A 20350-nucleotide genomic window follows, 5' to 3' on the forward strand; every position below is an offset into this window, starting at 1 on the left:
ACTACAACCGTTGTCGCGTAGCGCCGCCCAGTCGCGGCTAACCTCCCTTCTTTCTCTCCTCCAACACACGAAAGCAGTCTTCCCTTCTCTCCTTGTTTCTTGCTCTCGCCAGCCACCGTGTTGCACCTCCGTCGCGCCACCAGCCACGCTGCACCACCGGCGCGCCGACCTCCTGCCCTGCTGCCGCCGTCCCTGACTGCCGGCCAGCCACCCTTCTCTCTTTCGTTTGGTTAATTCTTAAAAACCCTAAGCTAATTAAATGTTTTGATTATGTTTTATTTATGTAATTTACGTTTTATTGAATTAAATGTATAGTTTTTAGTATTCAATTAAGAATTTCCGATTTATATGTTTTATGTAATTTAATTAATAAATTTCAGATTGTATAATTGACTGAAATAAGAGTTTGAATTATTTAAAACATGAATTTTAAGCCTTTAATGGTTTTAAGTCATTGTAGAATGATTATGGATTATTAAAACTATTATTTTATGTTCTAAGCATGATAATTTGGTTTTGAGAAAGCTTTAAATGATTTCATATTGCTGGAAATTTAAAGTACGATGTTTGCAAAGAGTTTTCAACGAATTTCAATCACTAATTCAATAATTATGATGCTAGGAAATCAAATATTCAAGTTTTGATATTGAGGAAGGTTTTAAATATGTTTAGGATGCATTTAGAATGCTTTATTATGGTTGCGAATGATTAGACATTGATTGGGATTATTTGTTGGTTGTTTTAGGCGGAGAATTCTCTTTAGGCGACTTCTGAAAGTGTTAAAGTGGCCTATCAGTTTGTTTACGCAAGGTATGTACATACCTGTGTGCTTGGAATGTGTGCTAATTGTTGAAACCATGTTGAATTATTGATGAACTTGGTTATGATAATGTTGTTGATGAACTTAGTCAGGTTGAAATTGCATGTTTGATACTGTTGGATGAACATATTAAACCTTTATTGCATTTTGAGGATTATAACATGTTAGTATGGAAGATTGATGCAAACATGTTTGATTGGGAACACTAGATTATTTAGTATATAATTCAGATCAGTTAATTGTTGTTCCCTTTTTAGCTTTTCACTACTTTATGAGGGCGGAGGACCTTATTTAGTAAGTTGAAACCTTATACCCATATTCAGGGGTTGATCAGTATTAAAGAAAAGATTGGAGTTAATTGGAATGAGTCTTGTTTGATGCCTTTGTGATCACTTACTCAATTCCAAGATAAAAACAGTTATAAATAAATGTGAGTTGCATGCCTTATGTGATTGTTGAGTCATAACAGGGTGTCAATTTGTAAATCATGTAAAGTGAAACTGAGTAGCAATAGCTTTAGACTGTGCACGTCTAAAGTGACCGACAAACAGGAGTTGGGGTTCATGGTGGTAGCCCATGGCCTTTCATTCGGACCGGATTGATCACCGCGTCCTATTTTCAGTCAAACGTTCCTCGATATCGCAGGTCACTGAGGTTACGGAGTCGCGCCCGTACCTCGCCTAGCTAGAAAACTCGGTCCATTGCCTATTTCAATTAAAATAATATTATTGCTATAAAAGTCTAGTCCAGTCTAGCCTAGTCTAGTTAAGTATGGTCGTCAGATATTCATGCTTTGTCTGCCCTTATTTATGTTCATTAGTATCATGTTATGATTGATCGTTTAATAGAATCATGTTAGGATTATTATTGATTTAGTATGTAGTACTCAGCTTTGCTGATTACGTGCTTTTGCTTGTGCATGTTGATCATGGCTATGCCTTATTGATCCTGTGATGACCCAATCTTTGGTGAGCAGTCTCTAAGGATCAATAAGCATTGTCCATCTGCAGGTTTGAAGATGTTGCATCATTGGGATCGGGAATAGAGAGCTTGTATTTAGTTTTGGTTTGCTAAGTTAACTTGGGTTTGTTAATTGGGACTTTAAACTTGTCGTACTATTTATATTTCCTTATTTTCGTTGGATGATTTTTGGGAGTAAACCTGTAATCGATTATTTATAAACCTAAAGTTAGTTTTATGTTTTCCGCTGCAAAATTCTGAAGAAGCCGTTACGTTTTCACACGGGCGATAATGCCTTGATAATTCTCTACGTTTTATATTAAAATGTTGTTTTAGAAAAGAGAGAATTGTCGGGGTGTTACAGTGTCAGGGTAAAGCAATGCTGACGGATGTGCTTCCGGTTTCGTGGGGAACTCCGCAATCTTCGGACTTCAAGAAATTCGGGGAATTTCTCGAGCAAAAATCAAAGGGGTCCGGAAATCACGGATTGAAATATCTGATTTCCAATTTGACGATGGTATCTCCTGTATGCATGTCTGTTATTTCGGTTATTTTGATTCATTTGTCTATGTTTATCTTTCATCTATATTTTTGTTTCTGTCAGTTTTACAACAAAGCAATATTTAAGGGTTTAAAGGGCTTAAAAGCTACGATTTGGAGTTGAAAGTCTATTGTGGTCCATTGTTTTTGAGCTTCCATTAAATGCTCACCTATATTCTTTTGAAATTCTATTGTGGAACATTATTTTTGGTTAGTTAAACCATAAACATACGAAGTATAGGTTTACTTTTAGATGATGAGTTGATGACAATATAGTTTGTAAACCAAATGAGTAAGTAAAACAATTACATAATTAATAAATATAACTACGAAGTACATGGAACTATGCAAGAGAGTTTATAGCAGCCTTTTACACTCTTGATATTGCCGAGTATGCTCACGATACAGTCAAATGTTTTGTGGTAGAGGTCATTTACAGTCTCGGGCATAGTGGCATGCATTGCCGATTATGCTCACTATACAATCAAATCAAATGTTAGTTATAGGATGTGGCCATCACAAAATTCATATAAGTCAGCCTCGTATATATTTAAAAATAACACTTCACCACCTTAAACATTCATAGTCTATAATTTCAATTAATGATCAGCAAGACATGCCACAATATTATACAATAGCCGCATCATATGTTGTAAAAAATAGCAAAAGGACGTAATTTTCGTAAACGTAATTTTTCACGGAAAAAGTGAAAATGACTTCATTATTTTATGTATTTTGAAGTCTAATCTCAATGAAAAGGACGTGCATGTTTGTTTCCCAGACTCAGACTTTAATTTTGAATCATAAAAAAACTTAGTTGTTATGTTTTTTAAACTTAATTTATTTTTCATATACGTAAATTGTCCCGAAAAAGTGAAAATAAATTCATTATTTTATGTAATTTAAAGTCTAATATCACTGAAAAATGACGTGCATATTTGTTTCCCATTCTCAACTTTAATTTTAAATCCCTAAAAACTTAGTTGTTAAGTTTCTTAAACTTAACTTATTTCTCGTAAACGTAATTTCTCCCGATAAAAGTGAAAATAAATTGAAAACAACAATATTTAAATTTGTAGTTTACGTTTAAATTGGTAATTTTCCCTGTAATATTCCCTATAATAAAAATATATGAAATGTCATTTAATCTGAAATTGGTAATTTTTTTCTTAATTATTAAGTACATAGACGTTTATTTTTACAATGGTTTCTTCTTAATCATTGAAAATGAATTTTTGTTTTTGTTTTTATAATGTTTTTTTTAAAAAAATTGTAGTATAACGAGACAATGACATATACAAGGGCGCACATCTGTTATTGCCCAAAAACAAAAGAGTCTATAATGAACAGTCCGCATTGGCCAGGAGAAGAAAAACTTAATATGTTATACATTTAAATCTTAATATCATTTTTGTCTTAATTAAGTTTATGTTATATTTGACTTTAATTTTGTATTTAACCTATAGTTTTGAAGGAGCATGAGCTAATATTCAAGTTGAAGCTGAAACAGGGGTGAATGAGCTAGAGCAGCAGATGTTGAAACAAATATTTTTATTTTATGAATTATGCATTGAACTGGAATTTTTATGTCTGTAATGTTGGAGGAATAACCTCTCTGAACTAGTAAACTCTGTTAGTTTGTTTATAAACTGTTTTGGTTTGTTTTTAATTAATTAAATCTCATGCACGACTTAATTAATTTCTAATTTGTTATTACTTTTTGGTTTATACTTTATAGTATAGCATTTCGAATACGGAATTTTAGCCTTGTTTGTGTGAGGCTGCCACGTGCAATATATATTTACGGAATATTTAATTATCATAATCAATGTCAATTTTAATTAAACTACATACATCTTGTAAAAGTTCAATATAAACCATGTTCATTCTAATGATTTTTTTAAAATATAGATAGGTTAAATTTAATTGAGAACACCGTAAACCATGTTTCCCCCCGTTTTTTTCAAATCAATACACAATAAATTGAAACTAGATTTTAGCTCGTGCGATGCACGGATTATATTAAATTGTTATGTTTAAATAAAACTCCTATGTATATACCAATTTTATATTTTAGATTAGATTAGTTTTTTATTTTGCATTGCATTGCATTTTAGATTTATTTATTTTAATTATGAGAGTGTTTGTTTTGGATGAAATTGTATATGCGTAATATTAATAATGAATTAATAAAAAATCTACGTGGCACTTAATTATATATCTACGTGACACTCCACTTTTTTAATTCAAATTAATTTTGAAATCTTATTTTCCATTGGCCGAAACCATTAGATTTCCTACGTGGCGCTCTACTATTGGATTAATGTTTGATTTTAAATTGAATTTTATTTATTTTATTTTAGATTAGTGTTTGATTTTGGATGGATTTTATTTTAGATTTATTTTTTTAATTATTAGAGTGTTTGATTTTAGATGGAGTTGTATATATTAGAAATTAATTAATTAATTAAAATATCTACGTGGCAGTCGATATTTTTAATTCAAAATAAATTAGAAATCTTATTTTTCATTGGCCGAAAGGCCCGAAACCATTAATAATCTTATGTGGCGCTCTAATAATTCAGCAAATATGCCTTCTTTATAAGAAAACATATTATTAATATATGAACATATTATTATGAGTGAACATATATATTATATGTACATGAAAGAAGTATGATCGATGCAATATTTTAAATACGAGACTTTAAAAACAACGCCTATGCATTATTTCATAAAGAATAAATACTGTACTAATACGAAGAACAATTAAAGGGAAGCTTCGTAAATTATTCACATTAGACATTTAGAATCATTAATTCATACGGCTCTATGAAGCTGAAGTGGTGCACTAACTTGTGATGTTCATTGGAATCCCTGTTTCTTCATTAATCAACTACTTCATATAATAGTCTTATAATTTTGAAAAAAAAAATTATGCATTTGAGATTATTTTCGACCATAAAAGTTCCTTAATCATCTAAAATGTTAAATCATCAATATAAATTGAATACATATATACGTCTAATTTCGAAATTCATTAGCTTATTAAGTGTATCATATATATGAATTATACCTCCATATGTCTTTCAATTTACGAACTTCCGGAACATCAAAATTTATATATATCTTGGTTGACGGTGAAGTGGTTAGATTAATTTTACATGTATAAAATAAAATAAAAAATATATCATAAAACAATTTATAAGAAATACATGAGATATATGGCCTAAAAATTGTTTTACCATGGTAGAAGTAACAACTATAGAAAAAGGCTTAGTAGAATCACCAAGTTGGGTTTTTTGTTGGGAATATTCAGCAAAACAGTTGCTCCAAATTTTTAATTGGGCTCGTTGTCCCCTGCAATGATTTAGGTAAGAAAACTAATTAAAAATAACACCATAAATAATACATTTAATTAACACTTTAGAAGAAGAAAAAAAATGTACCATTGGTCTTCTATTTCGATAGTCTCCAACTTCATTCACAACCATACCAACCACATCTAAAAAGAGAGAAAAAACAACAAAGGAAAAAAAAGACAGAGTATTTAGCAAAATTGTTAAACAATAACTCAAATAAACTTTACTACGGAATAAAAAATTAAAAAAAAAAAATCATACGTACCAGGAAGTGAGTAGTTTTTAAGAAACTGATTCAATTGTTGTAACTGTACACAATCAAATCGATGCATTGGGATCTTATCTATATTCCCAACGGCCCTAACAACGGTATTTTGAAAAAAATGTATCATTATATTTTTGTCGCCAACAATACGATATTGTTCCTTATTAGGTTGGACCGAAAAATATCTAATTGTATAGATTTTTCCCTCAGTTAATTTTGGACAAAAGTGTTGGACAAATTTTGATTTAATAGAGGCATGCACATAATCACCCTGCAGTTAAATTATAACAGTTAATTTAAGAAGTTTATTTTAAAATCATAAAGTAAATATTAGAAGAATTATATGAAGGAAATAATGCCCTTGGTCCAAGTATGCATATAATATTAAGTCTAATAAATGCGGTTCAATATTAATTAACAAGTTAATAATTCAGTGAGATCAAGTGAGCTGAATGCCTAGCTAGAGGCCGCTTCAATTCAAGTGGAATTAATTATATTAATCCACAACTTACTCTTGACTGAACCCGTAGGGTCACACAAATAGTACGTAAATGGATCAAGTATTTAATGACATTAAATACTCCATCTATGGATATTCGGAATCGACGGATCTTGGTTTCAGTGGGAGCTAAGATCGTCAAAGGCAAGAAATGAATACTCCGGAAACGATGATATTGCCGGAAACGGAAATATGGATCGTATCGAAAATATAAATATTATCCAAGTCATAGATGTTGCCGGAAACGGAAACATGGTACGTATCGGAAAATATTATTGGAAATGGAAATATTGCCGGAATCGGAAATATTGCCGGAAACTAAAATATTGTCAGAATCGGAAATATTATTGAAATCGGAAAATAATTCCGGAAACGGAAATATTAAATATTTGTTCGAAACGGAAATTAATTCCGGAATCGGAAATATTAAATATTGTTCGTATCGGAAATGAATTCCGGAATCGGGAATTTAATCGGGAAGCGTATCGTACGAATTAGCATCAGACGAGGCTCGCTAGACGAAGGCCTAGCACGAAGCCAGGCCATCGCCCAGCAAGCCAAGCGCAACACGCCAAGCCTCGACCAGGCCCAGCGCAAGGCCAGGCCCAGCCAAGGCTTGTGGCGCGCACGGAGCAGTCGTGGGCTGCGACATGGGATGCGAGCAAGAGCAGCTCGCGTGGGCCGCGAGGCTTGCGCGGGATGTGCTCGTGCTCGTGCTCGTGTGCGGTTGTGTGCAATACACATCCTAAGGCTATTAGAATTTGTTCTATGATTAAATCCTAATCCTAATAAAGATAGAATTTTTTTAATAGAGTTTTAATAAGATTCTAATTAAATAAATTAGTATCCTAATAGGATTATAATTCCTTTCCATAAACTCTATAAATAGGTGCCTAGGGTCACATATTTATATCGAGATTTGAAGTATTCAAAAGGTAAGATTTTCAAGCAAAAATCAGCCAAACACTTGCAACCCATATTAGCCGAAAATCCTAGAACCTTAAGGGTGATTCTAGTTGGTCAATCTTAAGGCGGATCCGGACGTGCCGTGGACTATCTACGGAGGGACGACACTTGGAGTCCTAAAGACTTGTTCTTGTTCGGTTCGGGCGCAACTTGGGAGGGCACGCTACAAAGTGTATGCATCTAAATTATGCTAAATGATTATGTGTAAATAATATGTTTCCTGGCTTTATGGTTTTTCCGCATGATTTATGTTTATTCATATGTATCATAACCTAACATTATATACCTCTTCGTTGATGAGGACCATGTCCAAACTAATGAAACTATTTTATTTGCGGAAGTTCACCACATCAATCAAGCGCGAAACACGAACGTTTATTTTTCATCGTTCGGATCAAAGAAGTAGCCATTGATAATCGAACTTAAAAGTGAAAGATGTGATTGTGTATGAGTTATGAATTGAACAATACGACCAATTTATAGGATTTCATCAATTATAAATTTGAATATGATTTGAACTTCCAATTCATATCTTAAATAATTGTAGTGCATTAGTATTAGTAGGTAACTTGGATTCGTGATTTAATTAGAATTCTCGATCACTGGCGGTGTTGACAATCTTCATCACTAATTGGAATTGATTTTGAATAGGATTATTAGTTTTTTTTTTTGGATTCTACCCATCAAATAGGAGTATAAATTTAGAATTGATTTTGAATAGGATTATTAGGATTTCTTTTTTTTGGACTCTACCCATCAAATAGGAGTATACATTTATCTAATAGAAGTATACGTTTAGGTTAGATCTAATTTATTTATTTTAATTTTTTTAAAAAACTTGTTTTGTATCTAGGATTATTAATTTTTTTTGGACTCTAGTGTATGTATTTGTTTTGTTTGCATTTAAATATATCCACGTGGCTGGCACCCAGTTTTTTTAATTCAAAAATAAATTAGAAATCTTCTTTTTCATTGGTCGAAACCCATAGTAATCCTAGGTGACGCTCTAATATTTCAACAAATATGCCTCCTTTATATATATATATATATATATATATATATATATATATATATATATATATATATATATATATATATATATATATATATATATATATATATATATATTAGATTCGAACCTAGAAATAGGTATCTCTCTTCTTATACCTCTCCTGTTGTTCTCATTCTCTTATGATGATGTTTAATGATATTTGTTCTTGGGTTTGGGAAAAACTGGTTTGATTTAGGTTTGAAGAAGATGAATACAACGTTCTATGGGAAGAAGATTGAAGAAAATACACGACTTCTATTGTTTTTTCTTTCTTTTGTTTTAAGTATTGCCTTTGATTTAAAGTGAGTGAAGAGAATCCAATTGATTCAAGCTGTATTTTATCATACAAAACGTTACCTACTCACTACATGAAAAGCAAAATAAAGATTATTGCGTATGTAAAAATTATAAAAGGTTGATATTTGAAATCTTCGCATTGATACGAATTTAACAAATTAAATCTCACTTAAAAATGTTTTTTAATTACATAAAGATTGTCAAAATTGGTTGATAAACAATGGCCAAATGAAAAACGATTCAAGTACTGCCAAATGGAGGTTTATTATAAAGTTCCAAAAGACTTATTAGAGTCTGATCCAAAAGATATGTATTAGATTTGATCATCTATAGCCCGACCCGACCCGTAAAAGTACGGGTTTGGGTAGGATAAAACACGCATTTTTAGACCAAACTCAAGCCCATTTTGGCCCACAAAGCCCGCACCGAATATATGGTTTTGGGAATGATTTTTTGTGTTAAAGTATGGTCCGGCCCAAATTTTAATCACCTCTAATATGTGGACATTTGTGGGTTCAATGCAAAAAATTGATTAGTAATTAGTGAGAATTACTAACATCAAATTCCGATGTCGTCCAGCGGTTAGGATATCTGGCTTTCACCCAGGGGACCCGGGTTCGATTCCCGGCATCGGAATCCTTTTTATTTTTATTTCCTAACCTCCAATCTTCTTCTCCCACAATCTCTCACAATATACCCCAAATTCGCATAACAGCTTTTTTAATCTTTTTTCCCAGAAAAAGAAGGTTCTCTTCCCTTTTGCAAAAGGGGAAAATTGACCTTAAATGTTGAAGTTAAACTCTCTCTCTAAAACTACCATCTCGTTACTTTCTCTCTCCTCATACTCAACACCAAAAACAACAACAGTTGTTTCCCGCTCTGCTAGGCCTTTCATCAAACAGTTGCCCTACATTAACATTGTCAGCCGCTTTTCTTCCCCTTTCTGCTCATCTTCAACCACAAGGTTAAATTTGGAATCACAGAAAGAAATTGGAGAAACAGAGACAGAGAGAAGAAATATGAAGTATGTTTTAGTCACTGGTGGTGTTGTTAGTGGTTTGGGTAAAGGTGTCACTGCTAGCAGCATAGGTGTTGTGCTCAAAGCTTGTGGTCTTCGTGTCACTTCCATTAAGATTGGTCAGCTTTCTACTACTTTTGCTAATAATTGTTTGCTGCTTAATAATTTTTTGATATTGTTCATAATTTTCTGTAATATGTATTGGTTTGATTGCATTGTTTTGATTTTGTGCTTGTAAATTAATTTGTGGGTATTGCAGAAGGTGCCACCTTTTTCTTGAATTTATAATTGGGCGATTGCATTTTTTAAAACTTTTACTGTAAATTAGTTTGTGGGTATTGCTAAAGATGCCACCCTTTTCTTGAATCTTTAATGGGTAATTGCATTTTTTGATTTTTATTGTAAATTAGTTTGTCGGTATTGCTAAATAATTAGAGATGTCAATGTTTGTCTTTAATTAGTAATTGGTTGAATGCATGTCTTATTAGTAGAATGCCATGTTTGTATTTTCATGGGTTATGTTGGAATTTGTTGCTGGTTCTCAGTTAGACTGATTTTAAGTAAAGGTAATTCCATGATCAGAGTTTTTAGTTCCAGTTTTGATTTTGCAGTAGATTTCTGGTTGAAGAGCCTTTGGTACTTAAAGATGTTTTTGTTTTTGTCAACAAATTATGATCATTGCATGTTTGGTTGTTATACACCTGTTTATGGTTATTTGTAATTTTGTATTGTCAGTTGGTTGCTTGTTGTTGCATAGTGATTTCTTATTGCTAGAGTGCCTTTTCTTTCCCCTAAATATCAATCTTAGAGTGGTAATGCTTCCTTTTTCATATTTGTTTTTCATGAAGAAATTGAGGTTTTACCAAAATGTTCACTCTATTTGTTATTTTATAGTGTTGCTTCTCATATAGAAGTAAACCTTTTTGTTGAAAGTGATAGTCCTTGTTGATGTTTACCTACCTCCCTTTATTATCTTTTGTTTTGAGCAATTTGTTTATGGCCATAGTTTCTTTACATTGCAGATCCTTACTTGAATACCGATGCCGGCACTATGTCTCCTTTTGAGCATGGAGAAGTATTTGTACTCGATGACGGGGGAGAGGTTTGCTTCTGTTTCTATCTTCGTCTGCATGCTTGGTTTAGGATTCATGTAACTTTAGTGTGCAGATTGAGCAGATATTTGATGTTGAATTAACGATACATTTATGGATGGCGTGCTCTTTTATTTGCTGATCTATTTTTCTGGAGCCTTTTTTACTGTCACCTTTATGCATTTCTTGACTTTGTTGTTTTTGTTTTGACTTGCAATTTAATTGGCTGCTTCATCTTGCACCTAAAAGTTTTACATGTCTAACTGGTTATCATCTATTTTTGAAAGAATTCATAGAAGCAAAAAGTCACTCCTCTGTTAGCAAAGTTGTCTCTGTTACCTTCTGAGTTATTTTCTGGCATCAGCATTTGCTTTCAAGTTCACTGGCATCCTTATGTGTCTGATTCTTGGCTTACTTACATGGCTTCACATTTTCATTTTACTGCAGCTTGGTACATCAGTCAAATATGATACTTTGTTTAGTTTTTCTTTTGCATTTATGCAATGCTTCATTCCTGTATTTAGCTTAATCTTTGCTGAACATGTTTTCTATATTCAATCCTTTTGTTTTAGACTTTTAATTCACCCCCTGTGTTTTCATATAGGTTGACTTAGACTTGGGTAACTATGAGCGGTTCCTTGATGTGACTCTGACAAGAGATAACAACATTACAACAGGGAAGATATATCAGGTGAAAAATCATTCGTATTTATGTTAGTCTAAGTCTGTCCTGTAACTTCTGCTGAAAATAATAAACCTTTCTTACCTTACTGCAGTCTGTTCTTGAAAGGGAGCGGAAAGGAGATTACCTTGGAAAAACTGTACAGGTAGTTCATTTTTTAGTTACGTTTCCCGGTGTCTTGGAATTTGAAACAATCTTTCACTCATAAAGACACCCATTGTTTTTTCATACAGGTTGTTCCACACATAACTAATGCTATTAAAGAATGGATTCAAAGAGTTGCAAGCATCCCTGTTGATGGAACAGATGATTCTGCTGATGTTTGTGTTATAGAGTTGGGAGGGACTGTAGGTAAGGCTGATTCACTTCTTAGTATCTATTTTTTGCAATTGCTTTACAATATTCCCAGAACTGGACCCGTGAATATCTTTTGTGTGACTTTTGTAGGTGACATTGAGTCGATGCCATTTATTGAAGCGCTACGGCAATTATCTTTTACTGTTGGTATGTCTAATTCTTTGTGTTGGACTTGAAGTAGTTATTGCTGAATAATAATACAATTTTTTTTTTTGGGTGTGTGAATACTCTTTACAGGAAAAGAAAATTTCTGCCTCATTCATGTCAGCCTGATTCCTGTTCTGGGTGTTGTGGGTGAGCAGGTGCTTTTTTACTCCTAAAATAACTCGTGGACTCATTTAATTTGTTATTGTTTGCCTTTCCTTTGTTCTATGGTTATATTTCATATGTTGCTAATGTCTCATTTTCTCAGTGCCTAGTCTTTTTTGTCTGTACTCTGTTGTGAGTTGTGACCTCTTGTATTATTATGCAGAAAACGAAGCCTACTCAACATAGTGTGCGAGAACTGAGGGCATTAGGCTTGACTCCTCATCTGCTTGCATGTCGATCTGCACAGGTCGGTTTTTTTTTTCTTAATTTAGTAGCCATTATAACGAGACAGATCTACTTAACTTATTGCTTATCTCCTTCGGCATCTCGGTTACTTGCCAGTTTGAATGAGCTTTTCTCATTAGACAACCTCTTCGAAGAGTTTCAATCTTCTCGATACCTGTGTAATTATTTTATATTTTATTTGCAGCCTTTGCTGGAAAATACCAAGGAGAAGCTTTCACAATTTTGCCATGTTCCGGTAATTGGCTGCTAGAAGTTTTGACTTTTACTCTAACAGGTTTTGGTTGCTTCTTTCTTGACTTCCAACATTGACTCTCTGCAGGCAGAAAATATTCTTAATGTTCACGATGTTCCAAATATTTGGCACGTTCCACTTTTACTACAGGTGGGTTTATTCTTCATATCAAAGAAATTTCAAACTGATTTCACATGCTCTCTTTTATTCCCAACAAAGTTAATCTGTCTTGGGTAATTCTGCTGCAATGCTTGCATGGCAACTCTTATTGACATTTTGGGTTTGTGTTCTATATTACAGAATCAAAAGGCCCACTTGGCTATAATGAGACAGCTATGTTTGCTCAAGTAAGATATTTTTTTCTCATGCCCTTGCTATTTGTATATGTATTGGCCTCTTTTACCAGGACTCTTCATTTGACCTCAAATACCCGTGTCGGATCCTCGACACCCGGACATGGGTGTGGACACTTCGACACTTCATTTTGAACCATAATCATGCAATTTTTTCACAAAATAGTCGTGTCGGGCACTTGGACACATAACGTGTCCGGGTAGCATAGGTATTGGCCTAGCTGCAAGATATATCATGTTGGTTTTGGCTCATTTGGACACCCCTATTATTGACTGGTCCCTGATTCTTTTCTTTGGTGTATTGAAAACATAAATAAGTATCATAGACTATATGATGTCCTGTGACATCTGTCATAAAAATTTCATGTTTTTTTCCTAAGAACAAGATATAGAGATTATGTGGAATCAAGAGATTGGCTTCTGGTGAGATTCTTTATATAGCTAACCAGATTCGATTTGTTTCAGTGTTGCTGCACCTCCCAACTTGGAAGAGTGGACAAACCGAGCGGAGACGTTTGATAACCTTAACGACTCTGTTAGTACTTCATCATCTCACTTTTGTGGTTCTTGTGTACCTTCTCATGTGTACTTACAGAGGTTTTGGTGCTGGCAGGTTAGGATTGCTATGGTTGGAAAGTATGTTGGTTTAACAGATTCTTATCTGTCCGTGGTTAAGGTAATGCTTGATTTCCATGGCTTTGAGTCTTTGACACTGGCTTATCTCAATTTTGCTTCCTGTATGTTTATCTTCTCACTATTGTGACCATCAACATGCAACACTAGGGTAATGATATCGTCTAAGGAAACCTTTTTTTGGACAATATATCGTTTTTAATGGAAATTAAGTTTCAAAGTTTTCTTTTTTGGTTCCTGTATTGAAAAGTTTGCAAGGAAAACAGAAATAAGAGGGAAAGAAATAGAAGTAGTCAGAAAAAGAGGAGGAAGGTGTGGACTGCGGAAAATGTGGCATCCCTTCTTCACCAACAGAAAATATTTTCTACTCTCGGGAAACCTATTTATACTTTCAGAAAAACTTATTTTCACCACTTCACAAAACAAACAGAGGAAAATGGGAAAAGCAGTTCCTGGAAAAAATTGCCCAAACAACCATTATTCCGAGGGGAACTAATACTCTGATTCTCGAGTGGTCATATTGTTGCTTGGTATTAGTTTGAATTTGCTTTTTCTTTTTATTCCCGAGGTCTGAAAACCCTCTAGGTTCTAGCGGCTTTCATACATGAGCGAGGTGTCGAATTCTGTCAGACTTGTGAGTTGTGACCATCTTGAACAATAAGTCCCCTCACCTTTATGTGGTGGCCAGATGTTTGGAGCCTTGCATTTGCAAAGTATATTTCTCTTTAGAGACTTTTACTTGCTACAATGGAAAGATGAGAATTAGAAGTTAGCTTAGTGGGAAATTTGTTTATATTTTTCCATTACTACATTACTAAAAGAATCCTGATGACTGTCACCTAATCACTTTTGTTTCATGAATGTAATGTATGTGCAAGTGCTAGAATCTATGCCACTGTTAAAGCTGTAATGCCATTTTTTATAGTAACCTTAGTGATACAATCGATATCTCTTGTATTAGGCCCTTCTACATGCCTGCATTGCTTGTTCCAAAAAGCCAACAATTGATTGGATTGCAGCTTCAGACCTTGAAGATGAATGTGCCAAATCGGTAGCGACTTCTCTCATGTTATCTTCTGTTTTATTTATTTCTGCTAAAGGTTGCTGCAAATGTTGTAATGCAAATGGAACTTCTGCTTCATTTTTGAAGAAGAGTTTGACACTGTATTATTTTTCTTGTGCAGACACCAGATGCTCATGCTTCTGCATGGCAGACTCTAAAGGTTTGTTTTTGTACCTGTAGTCAAATTTTCTCTTTCTTTAAAGAAATCATTATTCAGTAGAATCTATGTTTCACACTTTCATAACCGGTCAGAACATAATTATTTGTGCTCATTTCATCTAAACATTCTTGAGTCTTTGCGGATATTCTTCTTTTTCTGAGATTCCTCTTGTTCAACTCCAAATATTGGCGGTTTTCTTCTTCTTGCATGAATTATACGTAGGCAGGAACTATTTCACCAGAAAATGTGACATCCTTATATTTGTCTGTTCAGAATGCTTCATGTGTGCTGGTCCCGGGTGGATTTGGTGATCGTGGAGTCGGAGGAATGATATTAGCTGCAAAATATGCCAGAGAGAATAATGTCCCATATTTGGGAATCTGTTTGGGCATGCAAATATCTGTAATAGAATTTGCCAGATCTGTAAGTAAAATTCGTTCTGAACCAACCAAGAAAAATGCTCATTTTACTGTTTCTTGAGATTGGTGGTGTGAATATGGTTTTTTTTTTTTTTTACTACTGTTGTAGGTTTTAGGGTGGGAAAATGCTAATAGTGAAGAGTTTGATGAGAAAGCTCCAAATCTCGTGATCAAATTTATGCCAGAGGTATGCCATGAAAGTATATAGTTTCAAGTTTTAGTGAAGAACGAGATGATTGTTTTTTTATTAGTTTTTTATTTATTTACAAATTCACTTGTGTTCTCAGGGATCCAGAACACATATGGGAAACACAATGAGATTAGGTTCTCGGAGAACATTGTTTCAGACCCCTCATTGTGTGACTTCTAAGTTGTAAGTTTGATAACCGCTTTTCTTGTTACCAAATGATAGTCTTTTCCTCTTTTTTTATCCAAATACTTCCTCCGTTCTTTTTTAAATGACACAATTTTTTAGGTGCGTTTGCCAATGCACGATTCAAAAATTAATATCTTCAATTATGTATAAGAAAAAATTGCAAAAAGTTGATACTTGAAAAGTATTCATAATACGAATCTAATAAGACCCCACATGACTATTCTTAAATATAAATCACAAAAGGAAGTTTGTGAGAATATGTCAAAAATCACATTGTGTCATCTAAAAAGAAACAGAGGAAGTATTTGTTAGTTCAAGTTTCTGAAATGAATAGTTCTCTTTGTCGGCGGTTTTCTTTGATACAGGTACCGTAATTCAAGTTTTGTGGATGAACGTCATCGTCACAGATACGAGGTTCACTTCATGATGCTTGATTTTTTACCTAACCATTTTTTGTTTATAAATTTACTGTAGTATTCCATCATTCCAACAACATATGAAATTTATGTTGCAGGTTAACCCAAACCTAGTAAATGCTTTAGAAGAAGGTGGTCTTAAATTTGTCGGAAGGGATGAAACTGGAGAAAGAATGGAGGTAAATTTTCTCCCAGTAATACAGAACTAATGTTGTAGAAAGAATGAAAGTGTGTTTTCTTTGTGTTTTGTCCATAACAGTTGCCTGTATTGAATGATATGTTATCTTTGCCGTGTTTTCCTTCTTGTACAGATCTTGGAATTGCCTGGTCATCCGTATTATGTTGGGGTCCAATTTCATCCTGAATTCAAATCAAGGCCCGGGAGAGCTTCTGCTCCATTCTTAGGTAATTTTTTCTGCAATGTCGTTTAATCCCTTCAAAGATTTGCACATGAAAGAATACAAGAAACAAAGGGAAATGAAAATCTACCACTGTAGACGTGTTCAACCAATCCCATATTCTTTTCTTTTCATATTATTCTTCGGTTGAGTTTTGTCATACTCTACTGAAAATATGGTGTTTGAGTAGGCTCTATACTTTGTGAGTTCACATCGTTTTAGCTTTGATCCCCAAGGGAGTAGTTGAGATAGACTTCAACGATCTGGGGAAACGCAATTTGGATTATACACTGGGGTGCACGGTGCTCACTGTGCACTTGATGAACATTCATTTAAGGCTCTGTTAGACTTATTTCAGACAAAATAAGTTTTTTCCAGATATTTTTACACACAAATAAGGTATATAGAACGGAGCCATACCTAATGAACATGGAGAATGATTTCAATATACGCGTACAACGTGGAACATTTTATTATATTTTCTTTGGATTTAAACTATATGTTCATTTACTATATCTTCTTTGCATATGAATGATATGTTCTTTGAATTTGAACTATATGTTCATTTAAAAACATGGTGCAAAATGAGCATTGTGCACCCGGCTGCATAAACCACATTTTGGTTTTGACTTAACCTCTTGCTGTTGTAGGTCTTATTTTGGCAGCAACCGAACAACTGGAAGATTATCTAAAAACAGACCAAAACGGTAGCTAGAGTGCAGATGTAAACGAGTCTCTCTTTTACGTCTAGTTCTTATAGTGGTAAGCATCTCTTTCTTTAAGAAAACTAAAAGGACAGTCTCTTGTTTCCTTGCTAAGACAGTGTTTGGGAAAAAAAAAACTCTTGTTTCCTTGCTAAGACAGTGTTTGGGAAAAAATATCTGTTTTTTGCAGGGAAAGATAGACAATAGCGTTAGCGTAGTGGTTGCTGGCTTGCTGCGTGATTTTTGGCCGGCCTACATTAAGAGGTGCATTCGTAGCTCTTTGCTGCACTCGTTTATTTCTTTTCCGTGCTCTATAGGAAGTTTTGGATAGGGAAAAAATATTGGATTGGTTATAGACTTATAGTAAGCTCTGGAATAACCACTCCATTGGGCTCCAGAAAAAATTTCTACATTGTTTTACAGTAGTATTTCGTTTTGAATTCTGCTTTTCAGAGGATTTATTTCAATTAAAATTCCTTTTTGCATAATCAGATTTCTTCCCAGATTTTACTCTGTTGGAACTTGGAACTGAATGTAATGTGATCTCTATTTTCATTAATAAAATTTACTGCAAAACTCTTTGAAGGGAAGCCCTCGGGTATTTACAAAAATGCCGTAATGCCTCAGCGTACAAAAAACTCCGATAAAAGGAGAAAGAATGAAACAAATCTTCGAACTGTATGTATTTTGGTCTCTTCTTCAAAATAAAGATGGTTGTAGGCTGGACCGAGCCCATGGGCAGTGGGCCTGAATAGGCTTCAGGCCCACCCACACCAAGCCCGTTCTGTTTCGTGTCGAGCTGGACCTGTCTGAAAATCTCAAAACATGGGCCAGGTCCATAGATCGTCGGGCCGGGCCATCATGGCTAAGTCTACTTTAGCTAAATTTAGCGTGAATTGTGGTGTCGAGTCGTTCCTTGTCGTGTTTTTCCCAAAAAAATGAAGCCCATGGCCCATGACTTCATGCTCGTGTCGGGTTGTGTTTTTTGCTGGGCTTTTTTTCATGCCAGGTCGGGCCTCAGCCCCGGCCCGGCCCACACCCATCTTTACTTCAAAGTGCTTTAATGGCATTATGCCTTTGTTGATAGGAAATCTGTCTTTGCAACTTCATCTGCTCATAGAACTTAGCAATGAACTCGTCCGCCTTGTCGTCAATCCCGGAATCTCCATAAACAACAGCTTCTTCACATTCTCCATTATCATCTTCTTCACAATCTTCTGCATTATTACCCCTCAAAAAACTCCTCCTTGCACCACAAACCCCATTATACTTAACATCATCATAATCATCACAACCGTCATTCGCAAAATCGTAATCGAAATCCTTCACTTCGGGCGTAATACACGGAATCATGAACCTCAACGAGGACGGCCGGTGCATCCTAAAGTGTATCGTTGGTGTTTCGTCAAACGAAAGCTGACGTTCACCGTACTGGATCATATCCTTATTAGACTTCTTGTAATGGCCTTTGAGTTGTTTAGGCATGTGCCTTAACTCGGCCATTAACCGGCATTTTAGCAACCCGCCTTGTCTAGCCCATAGCAATGTTATACGGAGCCGCCGCCACGCTCGGCGGGCCGCCGCCTCGCATGAGCTTTTCTTCTTACCCATGTTTTAGATTGTATTTCTTGGTTGCTTAAAAAGGAGGATGAACTTTGAACTTTTTGTGGTGTTCTTTGTTTGGTAATTAAGTTAATGTTGTTGTTTAAAAAGAGGATGAACTTTGAACTTTTTGTGGTATTCTTGGTTGCTTAAAAAAGAGGATGAACTTTTGAACTTTTGTGGTGTTCTTTGTTTAGTAAAGTAAATGTTGTTGTTGTTTGAGATGATGAATGGGAATTAACGTTCAAAGTGGTATTTATATGGGTGGTGGAGTTGTTTATTAGAGATGTTACGCGGTGTGTGATTGGAGTGAGAAACTGTCAAAGGGTGGGAACACGGCTGTAACGTGGGCCCGTACAGCCCAAAGTTTTGTTTAATTTTTTTTTTTTGTTTTAGCATATCATACTCCATGTTTTCTTGGACCTACCACCAAATACCATTATTTTATTAACAAAGGTGGTAATGCGGTCGTTTGAATCGGGTTAATTTGGGTACGGCGTTAAGATGGTTGTAGGCCAGGCCAGGTCGGGATTCAGGCCGAGCCTACGGGTTGTGGGTCTAAACGGGTTGGATCGTTTGAATCGGGTTAATTTGGGTCAGGGGAAAGATGGTTGTGGGTCAGGCCAAGTCGGAATTTAGGCCATGGGCCTAAACGGATCTGGCCCGCGTTGCATTGGTCCGGGCGAAAAGTTCAAAACAAGGCCCAGTCCTACATGTCGTCGTGCCTAAGCCAAAATTTGTTGAATTTAGCGTGCTTTATCGTGCCAGGTCGAGTTGTGTTGTGCCTTGTCGTGCTTTTTTCCAAAAAATGCTTTCGTGCTTGTGTTGGGCCGTGTTTTTTTGTGTCGGGTCGGGCCTCGGGCCTGCCAGACCCGCAACCATCTTTAGGTCAGGGTCAAGTTCGAGTGAACAATAAATCAGTTTGATTTCAGGTTTAGGTTGAGTTGGGTCAGTTTCATCTATTATCAATAGGATTTTTATGATAAAATAATTATTATTATTACACATTATTATCATAACAATTCAATTTTAGTCGGGCCAAAATCAATTTAGGTACCATTCGGATCAAGTGATTCCGGGTCTCGGATCAAGTAATGGATGTGGGTCAGTTTTGCCAGTTCTTATTATGGATGAGTTTGGGTAAAATACAAGTTTTGTTATTGTAATGATTGTATTCAACTTGCTAAGAAAGATCCCGTAAAACCATGCATGAATTAATTCTCCCAATTTTTTGTTTGTCAAATTTGTTGTGGGTAAAGTTGTACTCCATTATATCCAACTATCCAGGATGCAAATTGCAACCTTTGATTTATTGGAATTAATGAAAAATATCTCTGTGGGTGAAATTCAGAAATTCTACGTATATGATGCAAATTGCAAAGTTAAAAAAGGAAATATAATTTTTGTCGCCAATCAACAACGTAGGTCACAAGTTTAAATTCCCTCTATCCCATTTATAATTTGTACTACGTTACTCATATAACTCATTCAGACAAAATAAAAATAACAATTTAAATATAATGACGTCTAA

The 20350-nt window shown here is 34.7% G+C and overlaps 2 protein-coding genes and 1 non-coding gene across 4 annotated transcripts; 2 read left to right on the forward strand and 1 right to left on the reverse strand.

Moving 5' to 3' along the window:
* The first annotated feature begins 9324 nt into the window (after positions 1 to 9324).
* On the forward strand, positions 9325 to 9396 carry TRNAE-UUC (transfer RNA glutamic acid (anticodon UUC)). The gene has a single exon. It is a non-coding gene; the product is annotated as a tRNA-Glu (tRNA).
* Positions 9397 to 9446: 50 nt separating this feature from the next.
* LOC110777314 (uncharacterized) lies at positions 9447 to 17807 on the forward strand. Of its 2 annotated transcripts, XM_021981927.2 has the most exons (23): positions 9449 to 9897; positions 10801 to 10880; positions 11474 to 11560; positions 11646 to 11696; positions 11785 to 11902; positions 11999 to 12055; positions 12146 to 12210; positions 12381 to 12464; positions 12648 to 12698; positions 12783 to 12845; positions 12996 to 13042; positions 13514 to 13583; positions 13662 to 13724; positions 14643 to 14732; positions 14866 to 14904; positions 15178 to 15327; positions 15433 to 15510; positions 15611 to 15696; positions 16065 to 16113; positions 16214 to 16294; positions 16427 to 16520; positions 17164 to 17275; positions 17408 to 17807. In XM_021981927.2, exons 1-22 carry the CDS (start codon positions 9546 to 9548, stop codon positions 17226 to 17228), a joined length of 1920 nt encoding a protein of 639 aa, XP_021837619.1. In that variant the 5' UTR covers positions 9449 to 9545; the 3' UTR covers positions 17229 to 17275; positions 17408 to 17807. The 2 variants fall into 2 exon arrangements, with proteins under 2 accessions (XP_021837614.1, XP_021837619.1); XM_021981922.2 differs by having other exon boundaries at positions 9447 to 9897; positions 13514 to 13724; positions 17408 to 17705.
* On the reverse strand, positions 17747 to 19056 carry LOC110777326 (uncharacterized). The gene has a single exon (XM_021981937.2). It carries the CDS (start codon positions 18826 to 18828, stop codon positions 18268 to 18270), a length of 561 nt encoding a protein of 186 aa, XP_021837629.1. The 5' UTR covers positions 18829 to 19056; the 3' UTR covers positions 17747 to 18267.
* Positions 19057 to 20350: the final 1294 nt, after the last annotated feature.

Source organism: Spinacia oleracea, chromosome 5, assembly GCF_020520425.1.
Source record: "Spinacia oleracea cultivar Varoflay chromosome 5, BTI_SOV_V1, whole genome shotgun sequence".
NCBI classification, from domain to species: domain Eukaryota; kingdom Viridiplantae; phylum Streptophyta; class Magnoliopsida; order Caryophyllales; family Amaranthaceae; genus Spinacia; species Spinacia oleracea.

Bases quoted from the DNA above. Each gene is read 5' to 3' on its own strand.
- LOC110777314 (XM_021981922.2), top strand. From the start codon at position 9,546: ATGTTGAAGTTAAACTCTCTCTCTAAAACTACCATCTCGTTACTTTCT. The intron at 11,697-11,784 runs GTAGTTCATTTT...TTTTTCATACAG, and splicing joins ACCTTGGAAAAACTGTACAG to GTTGTTCCACACATAACTAA. The intron at 12,465-12,647 runs GTCGGTTTTTTT...TTTTATTTGCAG, and splicing joins TTGCATGTCGATCTGCACAG to CCTTTGCTGGAAAATACCAA.
- LOC110777326 (XM_021981937.2), bottom strand. From the start codon at position 18,828: ATGGGTAAGAAGAAAAGCTCATGCGAGGCGGCGGCCCGCCGAGCGTGG.